Source organism: Homarus americanus, unplaced genomic scaffold (assembly GCF_018991925.1).
Source record: "Homarus americanus isolate GMGI-L3 unplaced genomic scaffold, GMGI_Hamer_2.0 scaffold27062, whole genome shotgun sequence".
Classification (NCBI taxonomy): domain Eukaryota; kingdom Metazoa; phylum Arthropoda; class Malacostraca; order Decapoda; family Nephropidae; genus Homarus; species Homarus americanus.
In genome coordinates, this window is record NW_024751957.1 from 43,973 (window position 1) to 60,617 (window position 16,645).

A 16,645-nucleotide genomic window follows, 5' to 3' on the forward strand; every position below is an offset into this window, starting at 1 on the left:
ACATTCAGCACTGGGATTTGGGTTGTCTGTTGTCAAGTTGTTTATCAGCCCATGTTAGATATGCTCTCTGAAAGCATGTTGCTACCCCTGGATCCTCCAGACGCTTAGTGATAAAACCTCTTCTGGAGGCTTGTTGCCTTCGCCGTTTTGGGGCGACGTGAAGTGAGAGCTTGGCTCTGACAAGTCGATGATCAGTGTCACAGTGGTCTGAGTCATGCATGGTTCGGGTGATGAGGTCTTCTCGGCGATCTCTTTCTCTAAAAATGATGTAGTCAATGAGATGCCAGTGTTTGGATCGTGGGTATTGCCGCGAATCCTTGAACTTGTCGGCCTGCCTAAACAAGGTATTGGTGATAGTTAGGTTGTGTGCAAGGCACTTGCTGAGGAGGAGTAGGCCTAGTTCATTTCTCTTTATTATCCCCGTCAAATGTCAGCATCTCTGCCAACTCTGGCATTGAAGTCACCTCCCTACTCTGGGGATAGAGGTTAGCATTCTGTCAAGGTCGGCTTAAAAGGCCTCATTGGTGTCATCCTCTGCATCCAGTGTGGGGGCGTATGCACAGATGTAAAAGACATGACGTGAGTGATTCAGTGAGACTCTGAACGTTATTAGGCGCTCGTTGATCCCAACAAACATTTCGGTTAGCCTATATAAGATGCCTTGGCGGATGACAAATCCAAATCCATACTGCAGTTTCGCTGAGCTTATCCTTCCAGAAGGTATATCCAGACCCCCGTTCTGGGAGCCGGGATTCACTAATGGCTGCTATGTCGATGTTATACCTAGCCAGCTCTTTTGCCACAAGGGCAGTTCTTCTTTCAGGACGCTCATTTATGCCAGTATCCCGAAAGGTCCTGACCTTTCCATGCAGCGACCATAATAGGTTGTATAGTTTGTTTTTGTTTTGATCTGTGATTATAATTGTGTTTTCGACCGCATAAGGATGACCTTGCTGGGTGCGGTTGCCCAGTCAGGTTGGTTCTTTAGACAGGCTATGTTTAAGGCAACTTTTCAAGCCCCCTCCCCATGTGGGGTGAGCAGAGTGGTTCCTCGAAAGGGCTGCTCAGTCGAACAGACAAGACAGGAAAGAACTGCTGCCTAGATCCCAGTGCATAAACGACCATCTTATCTATGCCACCCATGTGCAGAGTTGTGACTTGAGACTCTCCGGCAGTCATCTCTGCCTGTCCCCGCCGTCACTCGTCCATCACCATCGGACTTTTGGTGGTATTGGGGTTTTGATGATGATGAGAGGTATGATGAGTTGGATGATGTCTGCGCGTGAGTTGATTTATGTGGTGAGGCAGGAGAGCAGACTGCAACTACACATCTTGGCTCTCCCTTTTCTTGATCCAGTGTGTGTGTGAATGTGTGTGATGCAAGTGTTGTAACGGCTGGGGAGAGGGAGAGTTGCAATGGACCGTCCATAGCCCAGTTTGTTGGGTTTCGGCTTAATAGCCTGTCCATTAAGCATTGCCTTCGTCAGCCGGTGTAGTTGTTGGCTTCCCATGGTAGTCACCGAGATCCCCTGCTGGTCTACCCTGGGCCCACGAGGCACCCAGTTACCGTGTGTTTCCACGAGGAGGCACAGCAGGAGTCTTACAAACATAAGAAACCTAAGAAAATAAGGAGTCTGCAATAGGCCGGTTGGCCTGTGCATGGCAGCTGCTGTCGAGAGTTACTACCCCTCTCTATCATCCATGAATCTATCTAGCCTCCTTTTAAAACTTTCCAGCGTTCCAGCACTTACTACAAAGTTGCTAAGCTTGTTCCACTCGTCCACCACCCTATTTGTGAACCAGTTCCTTCCTATATCCCTCCTAAACTTATCCAAGTTAATCCGTTGCTACGAGTCCTATCCTGCTCGGATATTATAAGAACTTTATCTATATCGCCTTTATTGATCCCTGGCAGAGAGGACTTGTGCAAGCTGCTTTCCTGTTCACCACGAGGGTTAGCCATCGGCGGTTGCTGAAAGCAAGAAGAAGCAAGCAGTGCTTGCATCTTAACACTGACATAATGCTGCCACACTAGACGCATTACACCATCCTGTGCACACACACACACACACACACACACATAATCCTCCCACACACACATGAAGTAATACGAGCCATTTTTTACCGGCAGCGCCACAGTGGAGTCGACAGCGTCATCTATCGGACCGTTACCAAAACTACCAAAAGTTTGCACCACCAAAAAGTGAGTACCACACAACAATTAATTAACTAGTGAATACCTGGCAACTCTTAATTAACTAGTGAGTACCTGGCAATTCTTAATTAACTTGTGAATACCTGACAACTCTTAATTAACTAGTGAATACCTGGCAACTCTTAATTAACTAGTGAATACCTGGCAACTCTTAATTAACTAGTGAGTACCTGGCAACTCTTAATTAACTAGTGAATACCTGACAACTCTTAATTAACTAGTGAATACCTGACAACTCTTAATTAACTAGTGAGTACCTGGCAACTCTTAATTAACTAGTGAGTACCTGGCAACTCTTAATTAACTAGTGAATACCTGGCAACTCTTAATTAACTAGTGAATACCTGACAACTCTTAATTAACTAGTGAATACCTGGCAACTCTTAATTAACTAGTGAGTACCTGGCAACTCAAACTAATTAAATAAAGGAATAGAAAGTAGAAGAATGTTTAGAAAGCAACACATGAAAGTAGTGAGGAGAAAGTGACTGACTGTGTGTGTGTTCTGGCAGAGGGTGGAAGGAGCTACAAGAATCAGTCGACGTGGACGGCAACGAAGTCGTGATCGTTAACTCTATCGCCGGCCAGAACCAGACCTACTACAGCTACGAGTGTGTCTCTCCCTGTACCGCATGCAAAGGTCGGTGGTCTCTCTCTCTCTCTCTCTCTCTCTCTCTCTCTCTCTCTCTCTCTCTCTCTCTCTCTCTCTCAATATTACCTTCCTGTTTTACCTGTAATATTTCTCTCTAATATTTATCTTGATATAATTGTCTTAATAATAATTATCTTAATATTTATCTTTATAATATTTCTTCATAATATTTATCTTAATAATATTTCTCTTGATAATAATTCTCTTAATAATATTTCTCTTGATAATATTTCTCTCGGTAATATTTCTCTCGATAATATTTCTTTTGATAATACTTCTCTTGATAATATTCCTCCCAACCCACACCACCACCTACTATTGACCACCATACAGGAACTCCTTCAGATCAACATGGGTCGAGAGGAAACACCTGAAAAGTCGCCCATGTGGGATTCAATTGTTACGTAGGTGATGAAAGTAGAGGAAGGCTCCCAGATAAAACTTCTTAACTCCTCTGTCTTGTTAATTTCCGCCGTCAGCTGGAAAGTTTGGGAAGAACACAACCACTCTGTTTACCTCCACACCACCTTACCTCCACCCCACCCCTTACCTCCACCCCACACCCCTTACCTCCACCCACACCCCTTACCTCCCCCACACCCCTTACCTCCACCCCACTCTTACCTCTACCCTTCACAACCTTACCTCCCACCACCCCTTACCTCCACCCACCCCTTACCTCCACCCCACACCTCTTACCTCCACCCCACCCCTTACCTCCACCCCACACCCTTACCTCCACCTACCTCGTACCTCCACCCCACAACCTTACCTCACCCCACACCCCTTACCTCCACCCTACACAACCTTACCTCCCACCCACACCACCTCACCCCACACCCCTTACTCCACCCCCTCTTACCTCCTATCTACACCCCTTACCTCCACCCACCCCCCACCTCACCCCCACACCTCTTACATCTACCCTACACAACCTTACCTCCACACACACCTCTTACCTCCACCCCACACCCCTTACCTCCACCCTACACACAACCACCTCCCACCCCTTACCTCACCCCAACCCTCACCTCCACCCCACACCCTTACCTCCACCCCACCCCTTGCCTCCACCCCACACAACCTTACCTCCACCCACCCCCTTACCTCCACCCACCCCTCACCTCCTACCCCTACACAACCTTACCTCCACCCCACACCCCTTACCTCCACCCCACCCCTTACCTCACCCCACCTTACCTCCACCCCACACCCCTCCACCCCCCACACCCCTTACCTCCACCCTACCTCCCACACACCCCAAACCCTTACCTCCACCCCACACCCCTTACTTCACCCCACACCCCACCTCTACCCTTCCTCCACCCCACCCCACCTCCACCCCACACACCCCCTTACCTCACCCCACCCCTTACCTCCCACCTACACCCCTTACCTCTACCCCACACAACCTTACCTCCACCCCACACCCTTACCTCCACCCACACCCCCACCTCCACCCCACCCCTTACCTCCACCCCCCCCTTACCTCCACCCCCACCCCTTACCTCCACCCCACACCCCCTTACCTCCACCCCACCCCTTACCTCCACCCACCCTTACCTCCACCCACCCCTTACCTCCACCTACACCTCTTACCTCACCCTACAACCTTACCTCCACCCCACCTTACCTCCACCCCACACCTCTACCCCTACACACCCTGCCTCCACCCCACCCCTTACCTCCACCCCACACCCCTTACCTCCACCCTACACCCTCCTACCTCCACCCCACACAACCCTCCACCCCACCCCCCTTACCTCCACCCCACACCCCTTCCTACCCCACACCTTACCTCCACCCCACACACCCCTTACCTCCACCCACCCCTTACCTCCCCCCACCTCTACCTCCACCCCACACATACCTCCCACCCCACCCCTTACCTCCACCCCACACCCCTTACCTCCACCCTACATATCCTCCACCTCCCCATCACCCCACATCCCTCACCTCCACCCCACACCCCCTTACCTCCACCCTACACCCCTTACCTCCTACCCCTACAACCCTTACCTCCACCCTACACCCCCCTTACCTCCACCCCACACCCCTACCTCCCCACCCTACACAACCTACACCTCCACACCCCTTACCTCCACCCCACACCCCTTACCTCCACCCACCTTACCTCTACCCTACCCTTACCTCCCCCACACCCTTACCTCCACCCACACCTTACCTCCACCCCACCCCACACCTCCTTCCCATCATCCCACACCTTCCTTCTCACCAACCCCACCTCCCCTCTTTCCCATCACCCACCCTCCTCCCCCATCAATTCACACCCTCCTTCCCTCAGCCCACATCCTCCTCCCCTTCCCATCTACATCCTCCCCCCCCTTCCCATCCCCCACATCCTCCCCCTTCCCACCACCCCACACCCTCCTCCCCCATCAGTTCCACACCTCCTTCCCATCAATCCATCCCTTCTCCCCTTCCCTCAAATCAATCCTTCCTCCTTCCAATAAACCTCCACCCCTTTCCTCAAACCGTCTTTCCCCTTCCCATCTACCACACTCTCCAACCAGCCCCTCACCACCTCAGCCACCACGTACCTCCAGCAGTCGATTGATTGTCCTCACTTCTCGGTACTAGGAGTTTTGTTATTGTCCTCAAATGTTGCGCCGCCACACGATCAGATAGTGAACTACACACTCTAGTGGCCAGATAGTGAACTAATAATACCTCTAGTGGCCAGATGGTGAACTAATACTACCTCTAGTGGCCAGATGGTGAACTAATACTACCTCCAGTAGTGGGATGGTGAACTAATACCCTTGGCCAGATGGTGAACTAATACTACCTAGTGGCCAGATGGTGAACTAATAATTTAGTGGCCAGATGGTGAACTAATACTACCTCTAGTGGCCAGATGGTGAACTAATACTACCTCTAGTGGCCGGGAGGAGAACTAATACTACTTAGTGGCCAGGTGAACTAATACTACCTCTAGTGGCCAGATGGTGAACTAATACTACCTCTAGTGGCCAGATGGTGAACTAATACTACCCTAGTGGCCAGATGGTGAACTAATACTACCTCTAGTGGTCAGATGGTGAACTAATACCTCTAGGCCAGATGGTGAACTAATACACCCTAGTGGCCAGATGGTGAACTAATACCACTAGTGGCCAGGTGAACTAATACTACCTCTAGTGGCCAGATGGTGAACTAATACTACCAGTGGCCAGATGGTGAACTAATACTACCTCTAGTGGCCAGATGGTGAACTAATACTACCTCTAGTGTCAGATGGTGAACTATACCTCTGCAAGATGGTGAACTAATACTACCTCTAGTGGCCAGATGGTGAACTAATACTACCTCTAGTGGCCAGGTGAACTAATACTACCTCTAGTAGATAGTGAACTAATACTACTCTAGTCCAGATGGTGAACTAATACTACCTCTAGTGGTCAGATGGTGAACTAATACTACCTCTAGTGGCCAGATAGTGAACTAATACTACCTCTAGTGGCCAGATTGTGAACTAATACTACCTCTAGTGGCCAGATGGTGAACTAATTCTACCTCTAGTGGCCAGATTGTGAACTAATACTACCTCTAGTGGTCATATGGTGAACTAATACTACCTCTAGTGGTCAGATGGTGAACTAATACTACCTCTAGTGGCCAGATAGTGAACTAATACTACCTCTAGTGGCCAGATGGTGAACTAATACTACCTCTAGTGGTCAGATGGTGAACTAATACTACCTCTAGTGGCCAGATGGTGAACTAATTCTACCTCTAGTGGCCAGATTGTGAACTAATACTACCTCTAGTGGCCAGATAGTGAACTAATACTACCTCTAGTGGTCATATGGTGAACTAATACTACCTCTAGTGGCCAGATGGTGAACTAATACTACCTCTAGTGGTCAGATGGTGAACTAATACTACCTCTAGTGGCCAGATGGTGAACTAATACTACCTCTAGTGGCCAGATTGTGAACTAATACTACCTCTAGTGGCCAGATAGTGAACTAATACTACCTCTAGTGGTCATATGGTGAACTAATACTACCTCTAGTGGCCAGATTGTGAACTAATACTACCTCTAGTGGCCAGATGGTGAACTAATTCTACCTCTAGTAGCCAGATGGTGAACTAATTCTACTTCTAGTGGCCAGATAGTGAACTAATACTACCTTTAATGGCCAGATAGTGAACTAATACTACCTCTAGTGGCCAGATGGTGAACTAATACTACCCCTAGTAGCCAAATAGTGAACTAATACTACCTCTAGTGGCCAGATGGTGAACTAATACTACCTCTAGTGGCCAAATGTTGAACTAATACTACCTCTAGTGGCCAGATAGTGAACTAATGCCACCTCTAGTGGCCACAGGATGAACAAATACTACCTCTAGTGGCCAGATGTACTACCTCTAAGTAATACTACCTTTAGTGGCCAGGTGGTGCACTAATATTACTTCTAGTGGTAGTGGTGGTGGTAGTAACCGTGGTGATGGTGGTGATAGTCGTGGTGATGGTGTTACTAGCAACGATGATGGTGGTAGTGATGGTAATGGTGGTTGTCACCGTTAAATTGAATGTATTACTACAAAATATTTTAAGACATACTTACACAATGTTTAATTCTTAATTATCACTATAACTGTCACATAATAAATAAAACTGGTTATTTTGCATATGTGACAATGTACAGGTGCCCCTCAACAGGTAATTGCAATGTACATGTGTTCCTCAACAGGTGTGATAGGCTCGTCGATGTGCAAGATGCGGTACACGTACGTCAAGATGTTGTATCACCTCAAGGACGAGTCTTCTACTGAGACCAAGTGGGACTTTGTTGAGGTGCCGTCACACTGCGCCTGTGAGCTCATTACAGAGTATGCGATTGACGAATGTCTGGACTAAGGTGGGTGATGGTAAGGGTGTCAGGGGTGTTGGTACGGGTGTCAGGGGATACTAGTGGTATCAGGGGGGTGTTGGTAAAGGTGTCAGGGGGTGTGTTGGTAAAAGTGCCAGAAGGAATGTTGGTAAATGTGTCAGGTGATATTAGTGGTGTCAGGGGATGTGTTGGTAAGGGTGTTAGCTGGTGTTGGTAATGGTGTCAGGGGGAATTAGGGGTGTTAGAGAATATTAGTGGTGCCAGGGAGGATGGTGGTAAAGGTGTCAGTAGGTATCAATGGTGTCAGGAAGGTGGATGGTAAAGGTGTCAGGGGGGCTATAAGTGGTGTCAGGAGGGTATTGGTAAGGGAGTCAGGGGGTATTAGTGGTGTCAGAGGGGGTGTTGGTAACGGTGTCAGGAATGTGTGTTGGAAGGGTATTAGGAGGTATTAGTGGTGTCAGCGTATGTGTTAGTAAATGTGTCAGGAGACATTAGTGGTGCCAGGGAGGATGTTGGTAAAGGTGCCATTAGGTATCAGTGGTGTCAGGAAGGTGGTTGGTAATGGTGTCAGGGGGATTTTAGTGGTATCAGGGAGATGTTGGTAAGGGCAGGTGTGTGTGTGTGTGTCAAAGCTTAGAAAGGGTCACATGAACTTTCATTATAAACATTCCTTATCAATTATATAACCAATTCAAACATAGTAAGTTAACACGATTAATAAACATAATACTAATGATATATATATATATATATATATATATATATATATATATATATATATATATATATATATATATATATATATATATATGTAGTTCAACCATCAACTAAACTCTATTTATTTCTTTGGCGTCCTCAGCAGCCACCACAACTCGTAGAAGTAAATTGATTGCTGGTTGGCAAGAGAATCTCACCAGCCAATCAGTTGCTGAGGACGCCAGTTGGATGTTACTCACTACATTTAGGAGTAGGAAGGAAGGAAGGCAGGCAGGAGCATCCCTCACCACCTACAGTACTAATGAAGGAATCGTCTCTCTTCTCTCCCTGCAGACAGTGTGTGTCTCCGGCGAGCACGACACTAGCGCCCCGCCCCGCCCTAGCAGCTGGTACCTCCATACACCACCATTCCTCCTCCTCCTCCTCCTCCTCCTCCTTTTCCTCCTTCTCCTCCTCCTTCCTCCCGCATGCCCGCCCTGCCTCGCCAACCCCGACCCATCCCCGCCTGGCTGCCACTCAGTCTGGATGGCCGAAGTAGGCTGTCAGTCCAGCAGAAACACTCAGAAGGCTGTCGACTCAGCAGGAAAACTTTAAGCTGGCTTTCCATCCAGCAGAAACAAGTAGGCTGTCAGTCCAGCAGGAACACTCAGGAAGCTTTCAAAAACTTTAAGCAGGCTGTCTGTCCGACCCAAGCGAGAGCATTAAAAGTTGTCAGTCCATCAGGAAAATTCAGAGGGCTGTCGACCTAAGAGAGGCACAACACACACGGCTGTCGACCTAAGAGAGGCACAACACACACGGCTGTCGACCTAAGAGAGGCACAACACACACGGCTGTCGACCTAAGAGAGGCACAACACACACGGCTGTCGACCTAAGAGAGGCACAACACACACGGCTGTCGACCTAGAGAGGCACAACACACACGGCTGTCACGACCTAAGAGAGGCACACACACACACGGCTGTCGACCTAAGAGAGGCACAACACACACGGCTGTCGACCTAAGAGAGGCACAACACACACGGCTGTCGACCTAAGAGAGGCACAACACACACGGCTGTCGACCTAAGAGAGGCACAACACACACGGCTGTCGACCTAAGAGAGGCACAACACACACGGCTGTCGACCTAAGAGAGGCACAACACACACGGCTGTCGACCTAGAGAGGCACAACACACACGGCTGTCGACCAAGAGAGGCACAACACACAACCCACACACGGCTGTCGACCTAAGAGAGGCACAACACACACGGCTGTCGACCTAAGAGAGGCACAACACAAGACCAGAGGCACAACACACACGGCTGTCGACCTAAGAGAGGCACAACACACACGGCTGTCGACCTAAGAGAGGCACAACACACACGGCTGTCGACCTAAGAGAGGCACAACACACACGGCTGTCGACCTAAGAGAGGCACAACACACACGGCTGTCGACCTAAGAGACGAACACTGGATAGCTGTCAAACTCACCCTGAACACCTGGAGGCTGTCACACCATCAGAATGACTCAAATTAACTATCAACACAACTATCATCATCATCATCACATGCCCCATCAGAATAAACAGCCCATCAACTACCCCATCAGAACAAACAGCCCATCAACTGCCCAATCAGAACAAACTCCCCATCAAGCTGTCTTCTATCAGAACAGGCCAGCTCAGGCTTCCTACCAGAACAAACAATCCACCAACAGTCCTATCAGAACATGCACGTTAATAGTGAATTAAGGGGGTCACAGCCAGTCAGGACATGAACCGGTCAGAATATGGAACAGCCTACTAGGACGTGGAGCCCATCAGGTTACAGGGCCGATCTGATCGTAAAACTGCTCAGAACGAACACAGGACCAGGAAGTAAACGAGATCAGGTCATAATGCCAGTCAGGACGTGTAGTCAAATTAGAAAGCAGATCATTTAATCAGAATACAGTGCAGTGGTTTACCAAGACATGTAATCCAATCTGAATGGGAAGAAACTGATCGACACTCAGCCCATCAGGACACGGAGGCCGCTCAGGACAAGACTCGTAGCCCATCAAGACACGAAGGCCGCTCAAGACAAGAAGATGTGTAACCCATCAGGACACAGAACCGCTCAGGAAAAGACACGCAGCCCACCAAGAAACAGAACCGCTCAGGACAAGACACGCAGCCCATCAGGACACAGAACCGCTCAGGATAAGACACACAGAAGAGAATATGGCCGACGGGGACATCGTTGACCCGAGTTACATTGTCGAAGGAAAGCAAGAACAAAACAAACGGAAGAAAAAATAAATTATTGGAACCAAACAGCAGAACGCCCACGCACCTGAACGATAATAATTAAACACTTCAAAAAAAATTTCAAAAACTTACCAAAAAAAAAACAAAACAAGGAAAATAAGTACCTGATTCGTAAGTATATAATATGCGTTGGGGGAAAATAATATATTCAACTGTTGACATTTTTTTTTTCATTTTTTTCATTTATTATTCATTTTTTCCCTGTTCATTTGTCTGATTATTGCTCTCTCAATTATTCTTCGTCTTTTAGATCGATTCTCTTATATTTTCCTCTAAATAAATGAGTCATATTGACGTGGTCTCTATTTACACCTTCTGGAGTATGTTAAGGCTTATTAATTAGCCTTTTAACCTTTTGTTTTTGTTATGGAGGGGAAGAGGATGGAGGTTTATTACTGGCCATGTATGGTTAATATTAAACCCCTTACACTAACCTTCCCCACACAATAAAACACAATAAAACACAAAATTAATAATAAAACAACAAGATGTATAAACTGTTGTATTAAATGAAGAACCTCTGACTATCCTGTAGAAGAAACTACAACATAAAACCAACGCTGTAGAGGCGAAGAATTACTGTATTGATAAAACACTTCGTCAAATGAACCTTCTACAGGAGGAATTAAGACACATTAAAATTGGATGATCTTCACTGAAATTTTAGACATTTAAGAAAATAAATCTATTGATACTTGCTGTGATGTAACTCCGTAAGTATGGTATATATCCTTGAGGACGATGACTTAATATCTTGAGTACCATGACTTAACCCCTTTGGCTATGATGACTTAACCCCTTCAGTACCATGACTTAATCCATTGAGTACCATGACTAACCCCTTGGGTATGATGGTTTAACCCCTTGAGTATGATGACCTAACCATTTGAGTATGATGAACCTAACCATTTGAGTATGATGATTTAACCCCTTGAGTACCATGACTTAACCCCTTGAATATGATGACTTAACCGTTTGAGTATGATGACTTAACACCTTGAGTACCATGACTTAACCCCCTGAGAACCATAACTTAACCAATTAATTCAATGACTTAATAATAAGTCACCGTACTCAAGGATATTAACAAAGTCACTGCTATGAGTACAAGTCAACAGGATTACAATTTCCAGACACATGGACTCCAAAGCACATACGCAAACATGAACACACAAACAGACGCATGAATACACAGACTCACGACACACACACACACACACACACACACACACACACACACACACACACACAGACCAAATAAAAAGAGTCATTCCCATACGGTTCAAACTTTAATAGAAAAAAATAGATAAAAATAATTGCACAGTGTCAATCAAGCAATAAAAGGACACAAATAGAATATATATATATGACTTGTTTACCATACAACAGATACCACCAAATACTGCACTGTACATCACCTGTCCCACACCTGACACACACTCATATGTGCACAGTATATCAGTCATCCACCAGGGCGAAATAATAATAATAATAATAATAATAATAATAATAATAATAATAATAATAATAATAATAATAATAATAATAATAATAATAATAATAATAATAATAATAATAATAATAATAATAACACATCACAACATTAACACTGTAAGTCTTTAGCACCACCACCATTCACCTCTTCAGTGGCGATTTTCTTAACCAATGTCCCTCATCAATCAGCCAATCACATGAGCCGTAACAAGATAGCTATCCCACGACTATTGTGATTGGACGAGTAATCAACCAACCACACCAGGAAGGAGAGGTACGCTTTCGTAGTGGTCATGTGGCAGGACAGGTAAGGAAGAGGTGGGAGGACAGGTAAGGAAGAGGTGGGAGGACAGGTAAGGAAGAGGTGGGAGGACAGGTACCAGGAGGGCGGAGGCGGCGACAACAGATCCAGGGATCACTGAAGCGACAAGGGAGGCCTGGCAGTAATGCCTCAAATCCTACACAACACACCCGTCACTGTCTCTCTCTCACACCTGTTACTGTCGCATTCACACCTGTCACTGTCTCTTTTTCACACCTGTCACTGTCTACTTCTCACAACTGTCACTGTCTCTCTCCCAGTCATACCTGTCACTTTCTCTTTCTCACACTTGTCACTGTCTTTCTCCCAGTCATACCTGTCACTGTCTCTTTCTCACACTTGTCACTGTCTTTCTCCCAGTCATACCTGTCACTGTCTCTTTCTCACACCTGTCACTGTCTTTCTCCCAGTCATACCTGTCACTGTCTCTTTCTCCACCTGTCACTGTCTTTCTCCCAGTCATACCTGTCACTGTCTCTTTCTCACACCTGTCACTGTCTTTCTCCCAGTCATACCTGTCACTGTCTCTTTCTCACACCTGTCACTGTCTTTCTCCCAGTCATACCTGTCACTGTCTCTTTCTCACACTTGTCACTGTCTTTCTCCCAGTCATACCTGTCACTGTCTCTTTCTCACACCTGTCACTGTCTTTCTCCCAGTCATACCTGTCACTGTCTCTTTCTCACACCTGTCACTGTCTTTCTCCCAGTCATACCTGTCACTGTCTCTTTCTCACACTTGTCACTGTCTTTCTCCCAGTCATACCTGTCACTGTCTCTTTCTCACACCTGTCACTGTCTTTCTCCCAGTCATACCTGTCACTGTCTCTTTCTCACACCTGTCACTGTCTTTCTCCCAGTCATACCTGTCACTGTCTCTTTCTCACACTTGTCACTGTCTTTCTCCCAGTCATACCTGTCACTGTCTCTTTCTCACACCTGTCACTGTCTTTCTCCCAGTCATACCTGTCACTGTCTCTTTCTCACACCTGTCACTGTCTTTCTCCCAGTCATACCTGTCACTTTCTCTTTCTCACACTTGTCACTGTCTTTCTCCCAGTCATACCTGTCACTGTCTCTTTCTCACACCTGTCACTGTCTTTCTCCCAGTCATACCTGTCACTGTCTCTTTCTCACACCTGTCACTGTCTTTCTCCCAGTCATACCTGTCACTGTCTCTTTCTCACACTTGTCACTGTCTTTCTCCAAAATCATACCTGTCACTGTCTCTTTCTCACACTTGTCCTGTCTTCTCCCAGTCACACCTGTTACTGTCGCATCATACCTGTCACTGTCTCTTTCTCACACCTGTCTACTTCTCACAACTGTCACTGTCTTTCTCCCAGTCATACCTGTCACTTTCTCTTTCTCACACTTGTCACTGTCTTTCTCCCAGTCATACCTGTCACTGTCTCTTTCTCACACTTGTCACTGTCTTTCTCCCAGTCATACCTGTCACTGTCTCTTTCTCACACCTGTCACTGTCTTTCTCCCAGTCATACCTGTCACTTTCTCTTTCTCACACTTGTCACTGTCTCTCTCCCAGTCATACCTGTCACTGTTTCTCTCACACATGTCACTGTCTCTCTCTCACACCTGTCACTGTCTCTCTCTCGCACACCTGTCACTGTCTCTTTCTCTAACCTGTCACTCACTTGACACTCATAACACACTTGACACTCTGGCATTCATGATACACTTGACACTCATGACACACTTGACACTCATAACACACTTGACACTCTGGCATTCATGATACACTTGACACTCATGACACACTTGACACTCATAACACACTTGACACTCTGGCATTCATGATACACTTGACACTCATGACACACTTGACACTCATAACACACTTGACACTCTGGCATTCATGATACACTTGACACTCATGACACACTTGACACTCATGACACACTTGGCACTCTGGCATTCAGGACACACTTGAAAATTATGACACACTTGACACTCATAACAAACTTGACACTTGAGAAATACTCTACACTCATGTCATGACACACTTGACACTCATGACACTCATGACACAATAGACACTCATGACACACTTGACACTCATGACACACTTGACACTCATGACACACTTGACACTCATGACACACTTGACACTCATGACACTCATGACACAATAGACACTCATGACACAATAGACACTCATGACACACTTGACACTCATGACACACTTGACACTCATGACACACTTGACACTCATGACACTCATGACACACCACTAAACACAAATGACACCTAACACGTTGGGATGTAGTGAGATGTAAGACCAAGATTAAGAGATGAGTACAGGTGTAGGTAGAACTTATACTGGTGGTAGTGGTGGTAGTGGTGTTGGTGGTACTGTTGGTGATAGTGGTGATAGTAGGGGTAATGGTGGTAACAGTAGTGGAGGTGGTATTAGTAATAACAGTGGTGGTGGTGGTGTTTGTAATGACAGTAGTGGTGGTAGTAAATGGTCGTATTACTAGTGGTGGTGGATGGGAGTGATGGTGGCAGAAGTGGTGGTGGTAGTAGTAGTAGTAGTGGTGGTGGTGGTGGTGATAATATTATAAATATTAGTAGCGGTGGTGGTAAAGGCAGTTGTAGTATTAGTAGCGGTGATAATGGTAGTGGGTGTGGTTGTTTTAGCGATGGTAGTATTATTGGTGGTGAGAATTTCCACCATAGGACTTCAAACACATTCAATGAAGCCCGTGTTGACGTCAGTGCTCGAGGATTCTGGACGCAGGGACAGCGAGCCTTCTTCGACATCGGGATTTTTGATCCCATGGCTGCATTTCACCGTAACCTAGCTCTCGATGCTGCACACATGAGGAACGAGAACGACAAGATAAGGGCATATGGGGAGAGAATTCAGAACGTTGATCAAGGCAGCTTCACTCCTCTTGTGTTCACAACATCTGGTGGGATGGGACCAAGTGCAAGATGCTTCCACGCCAGACTCGCGGAGGTGCTATCCGAACTGAAGCAGCAGCCCAGAAGTTATGTTACAGCCTGGATGAGATGTCGACTCCTTCTCTCACCTTTGGTCGGCTTTGCTCTGCCTTAGGGGAACGAGAGCATCGGCCCCAAAGCCGACAACAGTTACAGATATTGACTATGAGGCTACAGTCACTGAATGCCGCATAGATCTGCGGCTCAACTAACTCAACACAGCCAGGGTAGCTACTTATGTATTAGGATATTTAATATTAAGGTAATAAAATGGCGGCGAAGGTGTGACTATTTGGGGAGGCTGGAGGCCATTTAAAAAAAAAGTAGTAGTGATGGTGGTAGTAGTGTAAATAGTTGTGGTAGTGGTGGTAAAGATAGTAGTGGTGGTGGTAGTAGCATAAGTAGTTGTGGTGGTGGTAGTAGTATAAGTAGTGGTGGTGGTGGTGGTGGTAATTATAAAGTGGTTGTTGAAGGTGGTAGTAGCATAAGTAGTGGTGGTGGTAGTGGTGTAAGGTGTGGTTAGTGGTGGTGGTAGTAGTATAAGTAAGTGGTGGTAGCAGTATAAGGTACTTGTATTGTGGTAGTAGTATAAGTAGGTGGTGGTGGTGGTAGTGTAAAGTAGTTGTGGTGGTGGTGGTAAAGATAGTAGTGGTGGTGGTAGTAGCATAAGTGGTTGTGGTATGGTAGTAGTATAAGTAATGAATTGGTGGTGGTGGTGGTGGTGTAGCAGTATAAGTAGTTGTGGTGGTAAGTAGTATAAGTAGTGGTGGTGGTGGTGGTAGTAGTGTGTAAGTGGTTATTGGTGGTGGTAGTATGTTGTGGTGGTGATGGTGGTGGTAGCAGTATAAGTGGTTGTGGTTGTGGTAGTATATAAGTAGTGGTGGTGGTGGTGGTGGTGGTAGTAGTGTAAGTGGTTGGTGGTTATTGGTGGTGGTAGTAGCATGAGTGTTATTGGTGGTGGTAGTAGTATAAGTAGTAGGGTGGTGATGGTGGTGGTGGTGGTAGCAGTGGTGTGTGGTGGTAGTAGTATAAGTAAGGTGGTGGTGGTGTAGTAGTGTAAGAATTGTGGTGGTGGTAGTAGTATAAGAAGAAGTGGTGGTGGTGGTAAAGATAGTA

At 46.5% G+C, this 16,645-nt stretch overlaps 1 protein-coding gene and 1 long non-coding RNA gene across 2 annotated transcripts; one reads left to right on the plus strand and one right to left on the minus strand.

Moving 5' to 3' along the window:
• Positions 1 to 574: 574 nt before the first annotated feature.
• LOC121854897 lies at positions 575 to 8,756 on the plus strand. Its single transcript, XM_042349707.1, has 5 exons — positions 575 to 579; positions 2,132 to 2,203; positions 2,728 to 2,855; positions 7,592 to 7,759; positions 8,592 to 8,756. Exons 1-4 carry the CDS (start codon positions 575 to 577, stop codon positions 7,756 to 7,758), a joined length of 372 nt encoding a protein of 123 aa, XP_042205641.1. The 3' UTR covers position 7,759; positions 8,592 to 8,756.
• A 663-nt stretch (positions 8,757 to 9,419) lies between these two features.
• On the minus strand, positions 9,420 to 9,885 carry LOC121854898. The gene is made up of 3 exons (XR_006086661.1): positions 9,767 to 9,885; positions 9,684 to 9,715; positions 9,420 to 9,612 (listed from the first exon to the last, which is right to left on the minus strand). It is a non-coding gene; the product is annotated as an uncharacterized LOC121854898 (long non-coding RNA).
• Between the last annotated feature and the right edge of the window lie 6,760 nt (positions 9,886 to 16,645).